Here is a 17,190-nt window from a genome sequence, read left to right as displayed (position 1 = left end):
CTCAAAATAGATATACTTCTTATCTTTTCTGATCATAAATGTAAAAATTAAAAAGTAATACAGGAGTTCCCAGGTGGCCTAGTAGTTAATGATCTGGTGTGGACCCTGCTATGGTGTGGGTTTGATCCCTGGCCAGGGAACTTCCACATATAGTACGTGCGGCCAAAAACAAAAAAAGTGATACATGCTAATACTAAAATGCATTAAGCAAAAGCTGAAGAAACCATTATCACTCTTACTGTCCTGTTTTGTAACTTTCTGCTTTACACAAATGGTGAACCACTGCCTTTTTATTTTTATTTGCTTATTTATTTTCTTTTTTTTGTTATACCCTTGGCATATGTAAATTCCTGGGCCAGAGATTGAATCTGAGCTGCAGCTGTGACCTATGCCATAGCTGTGGCAATGCTGGCTCCCTTTTTTTTTTTTTTTTTTTTTGGTCTTTTTAGGTGGAACCCTTCACATGTGGAAGTTCCCAGGCTAGGGGTCAAATGGGAGCTGCAGCTGCTGGCCTACACCACAGCCACAGCAATGCCAGATCCAAGCCTCGTCCACAGCCTACACCACAACCTGTGGCAACGCTGGATCCTTAACCTACTGAGCGAGGCCAGGGGTCAAACCCACATCTTCATGGATACTGGTCTTGTTCTTAATCCATTGAGCCACAATGGGAACTCCCAGTGCCGGGTCCTTAACCCTCCGCACCACAGCAGGAACTCCCACTATCTTTTAAAATAAATCTGTATCTACATCAGCCTCTTCAGTGGCTGTAGTACTGTGTTATAAAGTGCGTTGGGTGGACCCTCCTGGGCACACCTTGCGCTTCGCCTGGGTACTTCCTTTGAGTTAAGGTCTTTCCTAGAAGTGAAAGAAGGGACAGAGTCCAAGGTCTTAACACATTTTATATCTTGACACATACTGCCAGATCATGATGGGAAGATCTCATTGTTGTCTTCAATATTGCACTCTTAGTCACCACAGTCTTCTATTTTAATTTATATTAAAATTAAGAACTCCTTGGTGTTTTTTTTTAATTAAAATTTTTTTTTCAGTATTCTTTTAAATTGCCGTTTGTTTTTTGTCTTCTGTCTTTTTAGGGCCTCACCTGCAGCACATGGAGGTTCCCAGGCTAGGGGTCTAATTGGAGCTGCAGCTGCCGGCCTACACCACAGCCACAGGAACTCAAGGTTCAAGCCACGTCTACGACCTACACCACAGCTCACGGCAACTCCAGATCCTCAACCCACTGAACGAGGCCAGGGATCAAACGCGAAACCTCGTGGCTCCTAGTCAGATCCTTTTCCTCGGTGCCACAATGGCAACTCCTAAATTGCAACTTCCTCCCCAGTCGGGCCCTCCGTGCTCTATATTCTGCAGTACTCTGAATCCTTCTTTCTGTGTGGAGTGCCCCCACCTGGGGAGCTGAGGAGCTCTGGGGGGTGGGAGGGCTGTGCTGTGCCCTCTGGTTCCTCTGCCACCCAGCCCAGCCTTCTTGCAGGGCTGGGCCGGGGTTCCTCCTGCTGGCTGAGGTCAGCACTATTAATAGTCAGCCTAACCCTGCGCTGGCTGTGTGGAGGGAGGCGGGATTCTGGGGAAGTCAGGCTTGTGTCTTCCGGCAGCCAGGCCAGCACCCTGCCCCATGGTGAGTGGCGGGGGCTCCTGGAACTTGGGATGGCAGGAGGCGTGACTTATAGGGAGGCCAGTGAAAGATGCTGAGGATACCATCCTGGGTCGTGGGAGCCCCACATCTGAGCTGGGGCCCCCAACTTCCCCATGAGAAAAGGCAGCTGGAACTGGTGAGTAGGGCCTCTCTCAGCCGTTGTGGACTTTGAAACCCAGTGCTTAGTAACGCATTTCTCTTATAGTCTTATGAGAGAGGCTATAAAGGCGTTTTATGGGGGGTGGAGGACCCAGAGGTTTGCTGAAATTGTGGCAAAGTGGAATGAACTGTATTCCTTCTCCTCCTCAAAATGTGGAAGCACTGTGGAAGGCAGAGGCCTGGGCTTGCTAGGGCCTGGGACACCTCCCTGGTGTTTCCTGCAAAGAGTTTAAAGCATCTGGTCTGTACCAGGCGAGGGATGGGGGTGCATGGAGAGACGGGAAATCATGTGCAGGTGTGGCTGAGCTACGTCCTGGTCCGTGGGGAGCCAGGCAGCCCTGCAGGTGCTGGGAAAGGAAGAAATGGGTGGGCAGGGGTGCTGAGTGCTAACTAGGGCAGGGAGGAGGGCAGAGGGTGAAGGGTGGAAGAGAGGGTGTTGAGGGACTCAAGCAGGTGCAGGTCCTCTCACTGCCTGTCCCCACTTCCAGGTGGAAGAGGGCAGGGGAGGCCTAGGCTGGATGCCTGCATCTGCTAATCCCTCTGGGGTTAGGGCCTCCTGTGTGGATTATGGACCTGGACAAATGCTGACAAAGGACAGAACCGGCCAGTATGCAGCCAGATGTGGCCCAGAGGTGACTTGGGGACAGCAGCTTCAAGATACCTCCTTTCCCAGCAGTGCTTGAATTTCCAAAGCCTAGGAAGACCCAGCCCCAGTGGAAGCAGTAGGAGAAGATTGTTTTGTTTTTGGTTTGGTTGGGGTTTATTTGACTAGGAGAGTTTGAGTTAGTATCTCCTGATTTGAATTTTATAACCCATCCCAAACTGAGTTATAATAAAAAGCTCTGCAGCATTTAGAGGAAATCTGTAAGATTGTTTTAACATCAACATGAGGAATACATTTGGCCTTAACTTTTTTTTTTTTTTTGTCTTTTTGTCTTTTGTTGTTGTTGTTGCTGTTTCTTGGGCCGCTCCCGCAGCATATGGTGGTTCCCAGGCTAGGGGTCGAATCGGAGCTGTAGCCACTGGCCTACGCCAGAGCCACAGCAACGCGGGATCCGAGCCGCGTCTGCAACCTACACCACAGCTCACGGCAACGCCGGATCGTTAATCCACTGAGCAAGGGCAGGGATCGAACCCGCAACCTCATGGTTCCTAGTCGGATTCGTTAACCGCTGCGCCACGACAGGAACTCCTCTTGAGTAATTTTAAACTCCCTTCCTGGGGAGTTCCCATCGTGGTGCAGCAGAAGCAAATCCGACTGGGAACCATGAAGTTGCGGGTTCGATCCCTGGCCTCACTCAGTGGGTTAAGGATCCGGCATTGTTGTGAGCTGTGGTGTAGGAAGCAGACTCGGCTCAGATCCCGAGTTGCTGTGGCTGTGGCGTAGGCTGGCAGCAGTAGCTCTGATTTGACCCCTAGCCTGGGAACCCCCATATGCCATGGGTGTGGCCCTAAAAAGACCAAAAAATAAAAAATAAAAAAATAAACTCCCTTCCTGGGAAGAGAAGGGTGTCCATGAAAGCACCTTTTGAGTGGTTATGAGTCATGGCACCTCCTCTGGTTGTGTATGCATTCATGAAAAGGGGAGTACGCTGGCTTTTTTTTTAGATTCTTATATGGCAGAGGTCATGTCCTGTTCATCAGTGTCACAAACCAGCATATCTTCAGGCTGAATGTGTTTCTTTTGAACTTCTGAAGGAGCAATGTAGATTTCTTTGTCTTGCTTCAAGCCAATTCCTCTTCCAGTCCCAGCAGCCCAAATGGTACAACTGTTTGCAAAGCTCAGGGATCCAGAATCTTGGGTGTTCCTTGTCCTGTGCACAGTATTGCCTTGAGCAGTAGTTTCTCTCCAAAGCACGACAGCCACATGTGGCCCAGACTAGGGGTACCCGCCTCCTCCAGTCTTTGCACAGCTTTGCTCCTGATGCTCTGCCTGGACCAATGTGACGAGCGTGAGAGAATTTTTAAGAGTTAACTTTTTTTTTTTTTTTTTTTTGGTCTTTTTCTGTCTTTTCTAAGACTGCACCCTCAGCATATGGAGGTTCCCAGGCTAGGAGTCTAATCAGAGCTGTAGCCTCCGGCCAATGCCACAGCCACAGCAACTTGGGATCTGAGCCACATCTGTGACCTACACCACAGCTCACGGCAATGCCAGATCCAGACCCACTGAGCAAGGCCAGGGATCGAACCTACAACCTCATGGTTCCCAGTGGGATTCATTAACCACTGAGCCACGATGGAAACGCCAAGAGTTACTTTTTTTGTTACTTGTTTCTTTTTGGTTATACTACTGATTATCAAAATTTTAGAATTTCTACTTAGGAAACTATCAAAAAGAAAACAGCAATACTGAGGAGTTACAATATGACGTTGTCTTTGTGAGGATGCAGGTTCAATCCTTGCCCCCTCAAAAATAAATAAAATAATGAAATGGTAACTCATTAAAATAAAATTCCATACAATGAGAATCATAAATGTAAGCCCTAAGTTGATCTCTTTATTCTAAATGGTGAGTCAGCTAACAGTAATTTCTGAATTGTAGGAGTTTCTTGCTTTTTTTTTTAGGCTGCACCTGCAGCATATGGAAGTTCCCAGGCTACCAGTCAAATCAGAGCTGTAGCCTCCACAGCCATAGCAACGAGGGATCCAGGCCGCTTCCACGACCTATACCACAGCTCATGGGAACTCTGGATCCTTAACTCACTGAGCAAGGCCAGGAATTGAGCCCCCATCCTCATGGATATTAGTCGGATTTGTTTCCACTGTGCCACAAGAGGAACTCCTAGGAGCTTCTTAATTATTAAAATTCAGAATAATTCTTTCTCTAGTCTCTATCTGCCCCAATGTCCCCCTCGCCATTGGTTATGTTTCTTTCTTCCAACCAACTTCTAAGGAATATCCACTCGAACCAAGTCATCCATTCCACAGATTTCATTGAACGCCTACTGTGTACCCCGTGCTGTTCGGAGTTGTGGGCATACAGGGAAAGCCTCTGCTGTAATAGGGCACTCCATCTAGTGGGAGAAGATGGGCCATAAAAGGATAAACACAATGAACAAGCGTGTTCTGTTGTTTATTTTAGGTGATAAAGACCAGGGCTGAGGGGGTGGAGGAGGGGTGGCTGTACTCGGTGAGGCCCTCTGTGTAGGCCTCACAGAGAAGTGACATTTGAACATTGGACCGACAGGGCTGAGCTGTGCAGGTGTGCGGGGGAGGAGCAGGCAGGCAGCAGCCCAGGTGTTTGAAGAAGAGCCAGGAGGTCGAGTGGCACCTATGAAGGAGGAGGAGATGGTGAGGACGGGGGTCAGCATGAAGGGCTTTGAGACCCAGGCCACTATGTGCGTGTGGCTTTGACTTGGAGTGAGACAGAGCTGCTGGAGGAGTTGGGGTGTGGCGTGAGGTGACATTCTAACTTCTGTCCCAAGAGGGTCCCTCTTGCTGCTCTGTTGAGAGTAGACTCAGATCCAGACTAAAGACTTGAGGTCTCGCCCTCTAGGTGAGAGGAGAGGCGCATAGCTCACATAGCTGGTAGCAGTGGAGGCCCCTGGAAGTGGTTGGATTTTTTGCGTCTGCGCAGCAGACGGAGCAGATTCGATCTGCTGAATGGGCTGGCTCTGTAAGGATAAACAGCGGAGGCAAAGTTTATTCCCCTAGGGCCCCATCTACTGGATGGATAGAGATTGCAGAAGTCTGGGGGGAAAGGACAGGAGCTCAGTTTAGGTTAAGTTCAAGGAGTTAGGCATCCACGTGGAGATGGCTGTCAGCCAGCAGCTGGATGTATGAGTCTAGAGGGCTGGGCTGCAAGTACATATTTGAGACATCTTTGCATATAATTTGTATTTAAAGTCAGGAGGCAAGGGACCAGGTGCAAGGATTGAGCCCTGGGACCCTCCTGCATAAAGAGGTCAGGGAGAAAAAGCAGCCTTGAGGTCAGAGGGAAACCTGGAGAGTGGTGAGGGGAAGGAGGATTCCAGGAGGAGAGAGAGAGTTGACCCCTGGTCAGACTCTGCAGCCTGGGCCAGTCATCTGAGAATGAGATCCCTCCATTGGAGGTTATTGGTGACTTGGCAAGAGAGGTTCTCTGACCAGGGGAGGGGGAGGTTCTGCTAAGACCAAGGAATAACCCCTCTGGGCAGATAAATAGAAAAAGGCAAACACAGCTTAGGGTCCCATGCCTGGGCCAGCAGAGGGTAACTGGTCCCCAGCCCAGCACCTTTTTTTTCTTTTTTTTCTTTTTTGGCTGCCCTGCAGCATATGGAGTTCCTGGGTCAGGGATCAGATCCAAGTCACAGTTATGACCTACGCCACAGCTGCCTGTGGCAATGGTGGGTCCTTTAACCCACTGTCCCTGTCCAAGGATTGAATCTGTATCCTGACCCATAGAGATACCGCAGATCTGATTGCGCTGCAACAGGAACTTCCCAGCCCAGCACCTTTGTTTAGGGGCCCAGCTGGCCAGTCACAACCTGCACCAGTGCACCAAGCTCTAAGGCTGCAGAGCAGGACTAATGGGCTGTGCCCCAGGTCTGCCCACTTACAGGGTACCTGTCTGGAAGGTGCTGCCACCTAGAGGGCACCCACACCCAACGGTGAATTCAACAAAGGCACCTCCCAGAGGAGGCGGGAGGGCTGAGAGGGGCTCCAGGGATCTATTCCACAGAGTAGGTATATTCATCCACAGGAGGGATATTTTGGTTTTTCAGAGAAGCCGTCAATCTTTCCCTGTGAGGCCTGGTGCGACCCATGGCTGTTTGTGGGTCAGGACTTGTTCTGAGCCTGTGAGTTCATGAGAGGGCTCAGTGGGAGGAGAACGTTTTCTCAGATTATTGAAACTGTGTCTTCTCTGTGAGGCTCTGACGTCTGGGCTGTGAGCAAAGGCCTGCTAACTGAGCCACATCTAGACACACACCTCGTCCCCTGGGCTCAGTCTGCAGCAGGTTAGGCACGCAGAGTCCTTGCTTATCCTAGCCTCTCACCAGGTTCCCTTTGTTCCTTTTAATTCTTTTTTTACCTTTAATTTTTTTCTCAATTAAAAAAATTACAGGGAGTTCCCTGGTGATCTAGTGGTTATAGTTCAGCACTTTCACTACTGTAGTCTGAGTTCAGTCCCTGGTCTGAGGCTAAGAGCCCATATCAAGGAGTTCCCATCATGGCTCAGTGGAAACAAATCTGACTAATATCCATGAGGATGCAGGTTCTATCCCTGGCCTTGCTCAGTGAATCAAGGATCCAGTGTTGCTATGAGCTGTGTGGTGCAGGCCAGCAGCTGCAGCTCCAATTCAACCCCTGGCCTGGGAACTTACTTCCATATGCGGCAGGTGCGGCCCTAAAAAGCAAATAAATAAATAAATAAATAAAAGTATAGAAATAATACATGCCCAGTAAATAGAACAGTTTAGAAGAGTATAGTATGAGGGTTAATAGGGCTCCTCCCTCAAGCTCCAAACACCGCCAAAAGTGACCGCTGTTACCTCTTCCAGACCCTTCCATGGAAGTTCAAGCCCAACCCCCAACCCCCTACAGGCGGATGGCACTGTGCATTCTATCCCATTGCTTGCTCTGCCATTATAGCCTCTCTAGGGCTTCATTCCACATTTGGTCCATCCAGCTCTGCCACATTCTCCCCAGAGCAGCAGTGGCTCCTGTTAAGTACTCCTGCTCTGTTGCTGTTGTGGTTTGAGGTAGTTAAAAAGAATATTTCCAGAGTTCCCGTCGTGGCGCAGTGGTTAACGAATCCGACTAGGAACCATGAGGTTGTAGGTTTGATCCCTGGCCTTGCTCAGTGGGTTAAGGATATGGCATTGCCGTGAGCTGTGGTATAGGTCGCAGACGCAGCTCAGATCCTGCATTGCTGTGGCTCTGCTGTAGATCAGCAGCAAAAGCTCCAATTGGACCTCTAACCTGGGAACCTCCATATGCCGCGGGAGCAGCCCTAGAAGAGAGAAAAAGGCAAAAAAAAAAGAATATTCCGATGAACTCCTTTGCTTTTTTGTCTTTCAGCATTTTGAAAATTATATTCATAGAATAAGTTCCTGTCCATGGAACTTCCAGGATCCTTAATTTTGAGACATGCTACCTGAAAAAAAAATTATTATTATTTTTTGGTTTTTTTAGGGCCGCACCCACGGCATATGGAGGTTCCCAAGCTAGGAGTCAAATTGGAGCTATACCTGCTGGCCTATGCCACAGCTACAGCAATGCCAGATCCAAGCCATGTCTGCAATCTACACCATGGCTCATGGCAATGCTGGATCCTTAACCTGGATCCTTAACTGAGTGAAGCCAGGGATTAAACCTGTTTTGTCCTGGATACTAGTCAGATTCGTTTCTTCTGAGCCACGACAGAAACTCCATGTTGCCTGAATTTGAATGTGGCTGCCTGATATGAGCACCAGTTTGCCTGCCCACCAACCAGAGTGCTTGTGGGGACCCATGTGTCTCCCCCAACACTGGGCACTCCCAGGCTTCTTCCAGGGTGCCAGTCTGGAAGTGGTCCAAGCTTCCTTGCTTTAGTTCTGGTTCCTGCCTGGTGACGTACTTGTCTGGCTGCTGCAGGCCCTCAGAACGTCAATTCTGTCTCTAGAGGGCACTCCTGTGTGGGCTGCCTCCAGCAGGTGAAGAGTCCAGGGCTGGACCCCAGGTCCAGGCCCTGACCGCTGCTGCCTGCTGAGGACCTGCCTGCAGAGCTCTTGCTGTTGCTGACTCATCTCTTGAAGACCCTGGGGAAGTTTAGCCATGGTTCTATCTGGCAAGGTGCTGAAAGATTTTGACCTCAACCAGAAATAAGTGAACAGTTGTGACTGGCACATTGTGAAAAAGTTTCACAAAAAACAGTACTCTTCCCATCACATGTGGGGTACTCTGAGATTTTTCACTTTATTTGAAAAAATGCTGGTCATGAGAACTGGCATTTCTCATCTCTCCATTTGTCCAAGAGGCCCCTAGGAGTTGTAAAAAGTGCATCCTGCTGGGGTTGGGGTCTCATGTGGCCTCAGAGACCTGGAGGACATCCCCTGCGGACAGGCCTTACAGTGAGAGCTGAGATTGGGTTTTGAGGGGGAAGCTGAGCGGGAGGCCCTGACTTGCCCTTCACATCTCTCCTGGGGCCTTTCCCCTCAGGCTGCTCCAAACCCGTGTCCTCGTGTGTGGGGCACACAGTCCCATTGAACCCATAGTGTGGGCCAGGCTCTTCTTGGCTGTCAACCTGTTGTTGTCACGCACATGGGTGAGGGCTGCCAGAGCAGGGTGGGAAGTCCTCCCACCCCACACAACTTCTGCAGAGGGTCCTTCCTCCCCACCCTTGATTGCCTCACTGTCTCTTTCTTTGGGTTGAAGGGTGGCCCTCCTCTAATTATAGTACCTGCCTGGCCTAATTATAGCCTGGGCTAATTTGTTAATGGCTTCGGGAACCAAGAGCCTTTGCCTTGGGCAGGATCACGGCTCCTGGGCACATGCAGGGGCGTTTTGCCAAGGAGTGCTGAGTGAGAGAAAGTGACAGGTCCTTCAGGCCCTTGGGGGACGTGGGATGTAGGCCCCCTAGGGAGCCCCAAGTCCAGCTGGCACACACAGGGCGCTGACCAATGGCGCCCCTGTTCCCGGGCTGTCAGTGTGGGTCGCTCTCCTTTGCAGGGGTCCTGAGAGCCCCTGACACATGGCCCCAGGCAGGACCTTGCCTTTTTCATTCTATTCTTAAAAATGGTCCTTAATTAAATGTCTTTACATTAAAAAATACTTTTGATTTCCCTTGTCATAAAAGTAGTATCTGTTTACAATAGAAATGTCAGGAAAATGCAAACTAATGCTTTTGGAGTGGATAAGCAATGAGATCCTGCTGTCTAGCACAGGGAACTGTATCTAGTCACATATCATGGAGCATGATGGAGGATAATGTGTGAAAAAGAATGTATATATGTATGTATGACACTGGGGTCACTTTGCTGTACAGTAGAAATTGACAGAACACTGTAAACCAACTGTATTGGAAAAATGCAAATCATTAAAAAAAATACAAATCATTAAAAAAAAAAAGGAAACATCAGGAAATACAGAACAGGGAAAAGGCCATCCATAACCCCACCCCAGTGACTCATGACCCCAAAATGTGTTAACGTTTTGGTCTAGGAGTCTCATGACTCGTGCCTTTGCTCTTGTCTGACTCATTATATTGTCCCTGCAGGGAAGTCCCACCTGGCCATTGTGCAAAAGGTGAACAATGAGGGCGAGGGTGACCCCTTCTATGAGGTGCTGGGCCTGGTCACCCTGGAGGATGTCATCGAGGAGATCATCAAGTCCGAGATCCTGGACGAGTCAGATATGTACAGTGAGTGTCCCTCCTGAACCTGCCCCATGCAGACCCCCAGCTGCTGTCCCGAGGAGCCAGGGCCACTGTGCAGGGAGGCAGCGCCCCCTGGGGCTGCTCGGAGTATCTAGAGGGGCTGCCTTCCTCCTGTCTGGGCTGCAGAGTGGGGCGCCGGCCAGCAGCTCCCAGGCTGTTTCTGAGTCCTTGTTCTCAGTTCTGGATTCTCTCTGCAGCTGACAACCGGAGCCGGAAACGGGTATCTGAGAAGAACAAACGTGACTTCTCAGCCTTCAAGGATGCTGACAATGAGCTCAAGGTGAAAATTTCTCCTCAGCTACTTCTGGCTGCTCATCGCTTCTTGGCCACAGGTAAGAGCGGGAGGGGGACCTTCGATGTCCGTGGAACACAGCCACAGGCCTTGGCTACTCCACTCCAGGGAGCAGGGCTGCGGCAGCTGAAGGGCTCCATGAAGAGCTGGGCCAAGCTTGGCTGCCGCTGGAAGGGGGTGAGGTGTTTTCTTTGCACACACACACACACACACACACACAGCCACACACCCCCATACAAACACACACCCCACACCCCCCACACACCCCCCACATAGCCACACACCCCCAACACCCATCCCCCTACACCCCCCACACACACACACACCACCCCACACACCCCACACCACACACCTCCACATACCCACACCCCCCCAACACCCATCCCCCCTACACCCCCCCACACACACACCTCCACACACACCCCCACATACCCACACACCCACCCACCCACCCACCCACACACACACCCACAAGCCCCCCCACATAGCCACACACACCCTATACACCCCCACCGCTGAGCCCTGTGCTTTGTGTTCTCTGTCACTGGGATGCTTTTTGACATGGATGTGTTGTGCTGGGAGGACTTGAGGTAGGCCTGGGCGCCCCTGGCCCAAGGGGGAGAGCAGGGAGGCCTTTCCACATGCCCCTCCCCTGGCGTAACCTGCAGCCCCAGGCTTCTCCTCTCCGGCCTTGGGTCCAGCTCCATGCGCTCACCTCCCCTCCACCTGCCTCTGCTGGTCCCAGGGACCTGAGCTCTAGGTCAATGACTCCTCTCTTCTCAGCCCTAATTCAAAGCACCCTTGGAGACCTGGGTGACTGATCAGGAGAAGTCTGGCCTCTCCCCTTGGTCCAACTTCCTTCCCAGCCCTCTTTGCTGAAGCTTCTGTGAGGCACCTCTTCAGTGATCATTCCTGGCTTTTCCTGCCAGGGTGTCAACAATGTGTGTACTGACAGTCGTGACAGTCACGTTTAGCAGGCACTTCCCATGTGACAGTCACGTTTAGCAGGCGTGTGTCTGAATGTCTTACACCCATCATCCCATTTCACCTCATGACGGCGACCCTATAAAGTTTTAAATCCACGTTTACAGATGAGGAAACTGAGACAGGTGAGAGAAGTGGCCCGAGGCCATGTCCTGTTAGTGTAGGAGCCACTGTTCAGGCCGCCTAGGCGCACAGACTCGGGTCTGTCAAGGCCAGAGCCCAGGACACCGCTGCCAGGGAGGCAGGGCCATCCAGCTCAGCAGCGACTGCCCGCCTGGCCCTGGATGACACCCTCCTCTCCCTCTCCTCCAGAGGTTCCGCAGTTCAGCCCCTCTCTGATATCCGAGAAGATCCTGCTGCGGCTGCTCAAGTACCCTGAGGTCATTCAGGAGCTCAAGTTTGACGAGCACAACAAGTCTTCTGTCCGCCACTACCTGTACACCCGCAACAAGCCGGCCGATTACTTCATCCTCATCCTGCAGGTCTGCCCGCCACCCCTCCCCTGCCCACCTCCTGCCCTCGAGGCCCGACCTTGCGACCTTGCCCATCCCCCTGCAAGGCCACCCTGGAGGTCCTGGGGCTGTGGGGCTCTGGGACCAGCCCCCCCCAACTCCTCGCTTCTCCCGCATGCTTTGGGCTCTTGCTTTCCGGGTTGTGTTGTCCTTCTCATGCTGTTCATAACCCTGTGCTGTGTTCTCAGGGGAAGGTGGAGGTGGAGGCTGGGAAGGAGAACATGAAGTTTGAGACGGGTGCCTTCTCCTACTACGGGACCATGGCCCTGTCCTCGTCCCCCTCTGGTGAGTCACTGGGCCATCTAGAAGGCTCCTACCTAGTGTGGCTTGGGGCAGCGGAGGCCACTGAGAGCCAGAGCCACCAGGCCTAGAGGAGGTGGCCTGGAAGAGCAGTGACTCGCCCCTTGGGCGGGGTTCAGAGAGTGGGGGAAGGAGGTGGGAAGGGGTTTCGAGCAAAGCCCGAAGGGAGCCTCGAGCGTGTTCTAAGATGTGAGACCAAGCTGCCAGAGACGGAGATGTGGGTGTGTGTCAGGGCACCCCACAAAGTCGGTGGCATTTGTGTGTGATGGGAAGCAAGAGGTTATTTGTGGCCCTTGAGCAGGAACCTGTGATAGCAGAACAGGCCGCTGGGCAAGTAGGCACCTTAGGCCTCCTTGGCCATGACAGTAGGAGAGGCTTGAGAGGAGGCAGGTGGAGGGAGACTTCAGGGCCTCGCTCGTGAAGACTGGCCAGGGGATCCGGGTGAGGGAGGGGGTCCAAAGTGCCCATGGTCGGGGCTGGGCCAGGTGCCATTGGACATGAGGTTTACAGATGGGTTCCGCTTTTTCACAGGGCTGAGCAACACTGCCTTTTGGTTAAGGGTTGGTTCTGATGGAATAAAGGGACTTGGGGTCAAAGAAGGGACTGGACACCCTCTGAGGAGGGTCACTCTTGTCACCCTGCTGCCTTCTGCTTTTCCAGTCCCAGGTGGTTCAGGTGCCTTGTGGCCAGAGTGGGCGCCCTGGCCAAATCTCACCCAGCTCAGCCCCTCGCTAGATGTTGTGACCCCTCTGAGTGGCCCCAGGTTGCTGCAAGCTGGAGCGTGAAAGACTGCTTTGGTGCCAGGGACAGGCACCCAGTGATGGGGTGATGCAGCTCCTGGGGAGCCTCAGTGCTGTGCCTGTTGCTGTCCCCTTTTTTTTTTTAGGGCCACACCCATGGCATTTGGAGGTTCCCAGGCTAGAGGTCTAATCAGAACTGCAGCTGCTGGCCTACACCACAGTCACAGCAACATCAGCTCACGGCAATGCCAGATCAAACCCACAGCCTCATGGTTCTTGGTCGGATTTATTTCCACTGCGCCATGACGGGAACTCCTGTTGCTGTCCTTTGGCAAAGAAGACCCCGTGGGGTGGGCCAGGCACCCGTGGGTATATGGTCACAGCTCAGGCCTTGGGGGTGGAGGGTGTGCAGGAACAAAGCTCCAGAGCTGGATTTTGGAGCAAGTGGCCTCAATCAGATGCCTCCGGCCTGGGAGGACCCCTCCCAAGAGTGCTTCTTGCCACCCGGCTTGGGGAAATCTTGTTCAGAAGGGCACAGGGTCATAGGGCCTTCCTCCAAACATTCTTCCTCTGCAGTGATGCCTCAGAGCCTGGGTCAGGGCCCTGGAGTCCCCTGGTTCGCCTCAGGGGCACGGGCGAGGAGATGACTTCCAGGGGAACTCTGTGCCCACTGCGCCAGCTTCTGCCCTTCTCTGATCAGGATTCTTTGGTTGGCTCTGGGCCCCCTCCCTGTCAAAGCCATGTCCTCTCTTCCATTGTGCCTCTTCTCTGCTCGAGGGAGCCTGGCCCCTAGCAGGTCTGCTTCTCCATCGTGTTCCTGTGCCTCCACGTCCATCCATCCATCACTGACCTTTTCCTCTTTTGCTCCAGTGCCTTCAACCCAGGTTGGGTGTCCGCTTGGCAAGCGGAACTCCCTGCTCTCCTGGCTCTCAGGTAACATGGCATGGCTGGAGAAGTTTGCACTGCCACCTGTCGCCTGAGCTTGCACACCACAGCTACATTAACCTCTCCCAGCAGGCACTGGGGCTGCCCCCCCCACCAGGTAGCATCCTTCCTGCTTGGCCTGGGGCCCAGTTACACTGTGCCTTTGCCTTGGTCCTAGAAAGGCTTCCTTGAAGGTCCTTTAGTGCTTGAGAAGAAACACACACACACACACACACACACACACACACGTCTGCAGGTGATAGACTAGGAATGGAGGGTTGCTCATAGATCTCACAGGATGACTTGTTTTCTCTAAAAAACTTTTCACCTTCCTTCACAGGCTTTGCTTTTTTCTTCTTTTGTTGCTGGTGTCTGCCTGCTAGAGGGAGGCAGCTCCTGGGCAGTTAGCAGTGTGACCACAGTCAGACTGCTCTGGTTGAACGGGGTCTTCACAGACACCAACTAAGTGATTCCGGGAGCTGACTTACCTACTATAAGGTTTCCTCCCGTGAAGTGGGAACCATACGTGTGCCCCCTTTTTAGAATTGTTGGGAACAGTGAGAGAATTGATATACAATGTTTACTTGAAGCCCAACGACTATTTGTTTTTTCTCTCTTACAACCAAAATGTGACATTCTGATCAGAAAGAATTTAGGAAGAGGCAAATGTCACAGGCTGTTTTCTGGCCTTTATATGTCACACTCCTGAGCCCTGTCCCAGGATTGGGAACTGTGTTGGTCCAAGAATAATTCAGTTCACGAGGTGCCCATCTCATGAGGCAAGGGAAAGTGGCAGAGAATACGGTCCTATTGTCAGAGTTCCAGCCTGGGCTGGTGGTGCTGGAGGAGGTTAAGAGCCCTCCGGTGGCATGGAGCCCCAGTGTCAGTGTGTAACTGAGAAGCTCCTGGCGCCCCAGCCGTCCTACAAACCCAGCACTTCAGTCCGCTGTTCCCCTTTTATGTTTGTACAGCTGGGCTTTTTTCTTCCTTAAATGTGCCAGAGCACCCTTTTCTGCTGATCATCTTTTAAAAAAGTAAAAGAGTGACTTAGAGGTCCCTTGTCCTTTTTGGACACAACCACATTTTGGCTGTGATGGGAGATAGGGAACTGTTAATGGCCATTGAGCAGGGGCTGTCTGATAAGAACAGAATGAGCCATGTAGGCCCTTGCTGGCCAGCCCCTCAGCCTCCGTCTCCTCCTCTGCACTTGATTCTGTTTTGTAGAGGCCAGCAGTTCGTGCATACCTGGTTTGAATCCTGATGTCTTTACCTAATATGGGCACCGAGATAGTTTTCCATAGGCTTTCTACATAGAGCTACACGGGGTTTCACCAAGCAGATGGGCCTTCATCTGTTACCCCCTCCATGCATATTCATGGGGGTCTATGTTCTCAATAACAGCATGATGTAAACCTCTTTATTGAAAATTTTCTTCTGTGTGTAAGATACAGCCTTAGAATATTCTTCCAGAAACAGAATTACCAAGTCAAAATCCTCTGGGTTTTTTAGTTACCTTTTTTGGTTTTGTTTTAAATGTAAAAGTAACAGCTTATTTAGAAACCTGGGCAAGTAGAAAAATCAAGGAAATCAAGAAGCATCATAATTTCGTTATTCAGAAACTGTTCATATTTCGGTATATTTATTTCCAGGACTTCTTTTGTTTGTTGTTTGTTTGTTTTTGGCTGCTCCTGCAGCATGTAGAAGTTCCCAGGTATTGAACCCTCACCACAGCAGCAACCCAAGCTGCTATAGCAACAACGTCAGATCCTTAATCCACTGCGCCACAAAGGACCCAGGACCTCTGTTTTTTAATAGGCCACGTCACTAACTTGTGTTCGTTTTAAGTTGAATTTCTGTTTCTGAGGTGTTCATAAGCATTAATAAAAAGTATTCTATCATCCAAAGAATTAATGTGAAATATTAAGTAATATCCTAGTATTTCTGTTCTTTTCTAGAACTTAATCAGAAGTGTTACTTAAGTTAGAATGAGTGACACATGGGTGGACTGCATTTTCCTAGTTTTATGAATGAAAATTAGTAGTGTATTATTCATTTCAGTACATTTGGTTAAATCAGTCACCCATATTCAATGAGTGCTCTTCTTTCTAGGCTATTTGTTAGAATGGCTAACTTAGTAGTTAGTTAATAATTTAGTAGTTAACTAAGCAAAAAAGCTTAGTTCACTTCCTGTTTGTTTAAAACAAGCCAGCATGTCTTCACAATTAACATTTTGGTGCATTTCATTGTTTTCTGAGTGTTCTCAAAACTATGGGCATAATGATGTATAATAATGTGTGTGCCCTTCCTTTTCCAAAATAAGGAGCTGGTTCCTTCCTCATTGGAGGTTGAGTCATTCTTTCCTGGTGACAGTACGCTGAATGGGGGCCTGTGCTGCCCCTAGTGACAGGAAGAGGCCACTACCCCAGGCTCCTTCTCATGGGATGGGGCTGGAAGTGGTCCCCAGATACTCACAGTGGGAGGCCTGGGGTTCAGGGGCCACAGTCTCATTCCTGTGAGAGGCCCCTGTCCTCCTGCCAGACTGGCTGGGGCTCAGCAGACACAGGGGTTGGACTGTTCCACACAGAACAGGTCTCGTGCAGAACATCCTTTGGAGCTCTTTGAGCGTTTTGACATGTGCCACAGGGTGTCATGTTAGGGGTGTATGTACATGTGATGGGAGTGCAAACTGTGGGTTCTTCCTTTTCATATAATTTAAAAGTATGCAGTTTATGTCCCCCGACAGAAACTGTCATTGAGACAGGGATCGAGGCCTGTCTTCTAGCTTGGGTGATCATTGTGTTACCATCGCCTGATCAGTTGTTGGAGAAATGAGGGGTTCTGCAGCCATAGACTTTGTGTCTCTGGTTTTTGTTTGTCGAGGGGGACTTTTTAATACTTATTGCACAACACTCCCAAACAAACTCACTTATTTGCTTCAATGGAGTCAGACCTGCTGCAGTTAGAGCTTCCATTTGTGCCTGAAAAATACTGCCTGTTCCTGGTGGGGGCTCCACCGCCCAGGCATCCGTAGGACCAGCTTAGACAGGAGGATGTGAGGGGTGCCCAGCTGCCCCCGCCTGACAGCCTCTCCCCCTCCGCAGACCGCTCCCCATCCCACCCCACGCCCCTCAGCCGCTCGGCCTCCCTCAGCTACCCAGACCGCTCAGACTCGTTGAGCACAGCGGCCTTGGCTGGCAGCAGCAACCAGTTTGGCAGCTCCATCCTGGGCCAGTACATATCCGACTTCAGCGTCCGGGCGCTCATGGACCTCCAGTACATTAAGG

General features: G+C 51.0%; 1 protein-coding gene across 2 annotated transcripts in view; it reads left to right on the top strand.

The window, feature by feature from the left end:
* CNNM4 (cyclin and CBS domain divalent metal cation transport mediator 4) overlaps positions 1-17,190 on the top strand; it is a 43,638-nt gene that overhangs the window by 23,514 nt on the left and 2,934 nt on the right. The window contains exons 2-7 of one of the 2 annotated variants that reach the window (XM_021087271.1): positions 9,996-10,139; positions 10,352-10,486; positions 11,743-11,912; positions 12,131-12,227; positions 13,853-13,915; positions 17,008-17,189. In XM_021087271.1, the coding sequence (XP_020942930.1) occupies positions 9,996-10,139; positions 10,352-10,486; positions 11,743-11,912; positions 12,131-12,227; positions 13,853-13,915; positions 17,008-17,189 (791 nt within the window). The remainder of the gene's footprint in view (positions 1-9,995; positions 10,140-10,351; positions 10,487-11,742; positions 11,913-12,130; positions 12,228-13,852; positions 13,916-17,007; position 17,190) is intronic. The other variant, XM_021087272.1, reaches the window with a different exon arrangement.

The sequence above is a fragment of the Sus scrofa genome, chromosome 3 (assembly GCF_000003025.6).
Source record: "Sus scrofa isolate TJ Tabasco breed Duroc chromosome 3, Sscrofa11.1, whole genome shotgun sequence".
NCBI classification, from domain to species: Eukaryota; Metazoa; Chordata; class Mammalia; order Artiodactyla; family Suidae; genus Sus; species Sus scrofa.
The sequence above is the reverse complement of the archived record's forward strand: the minus strand, read 5'-3'. Positions and strand labels throughout refer to the sequence as shown.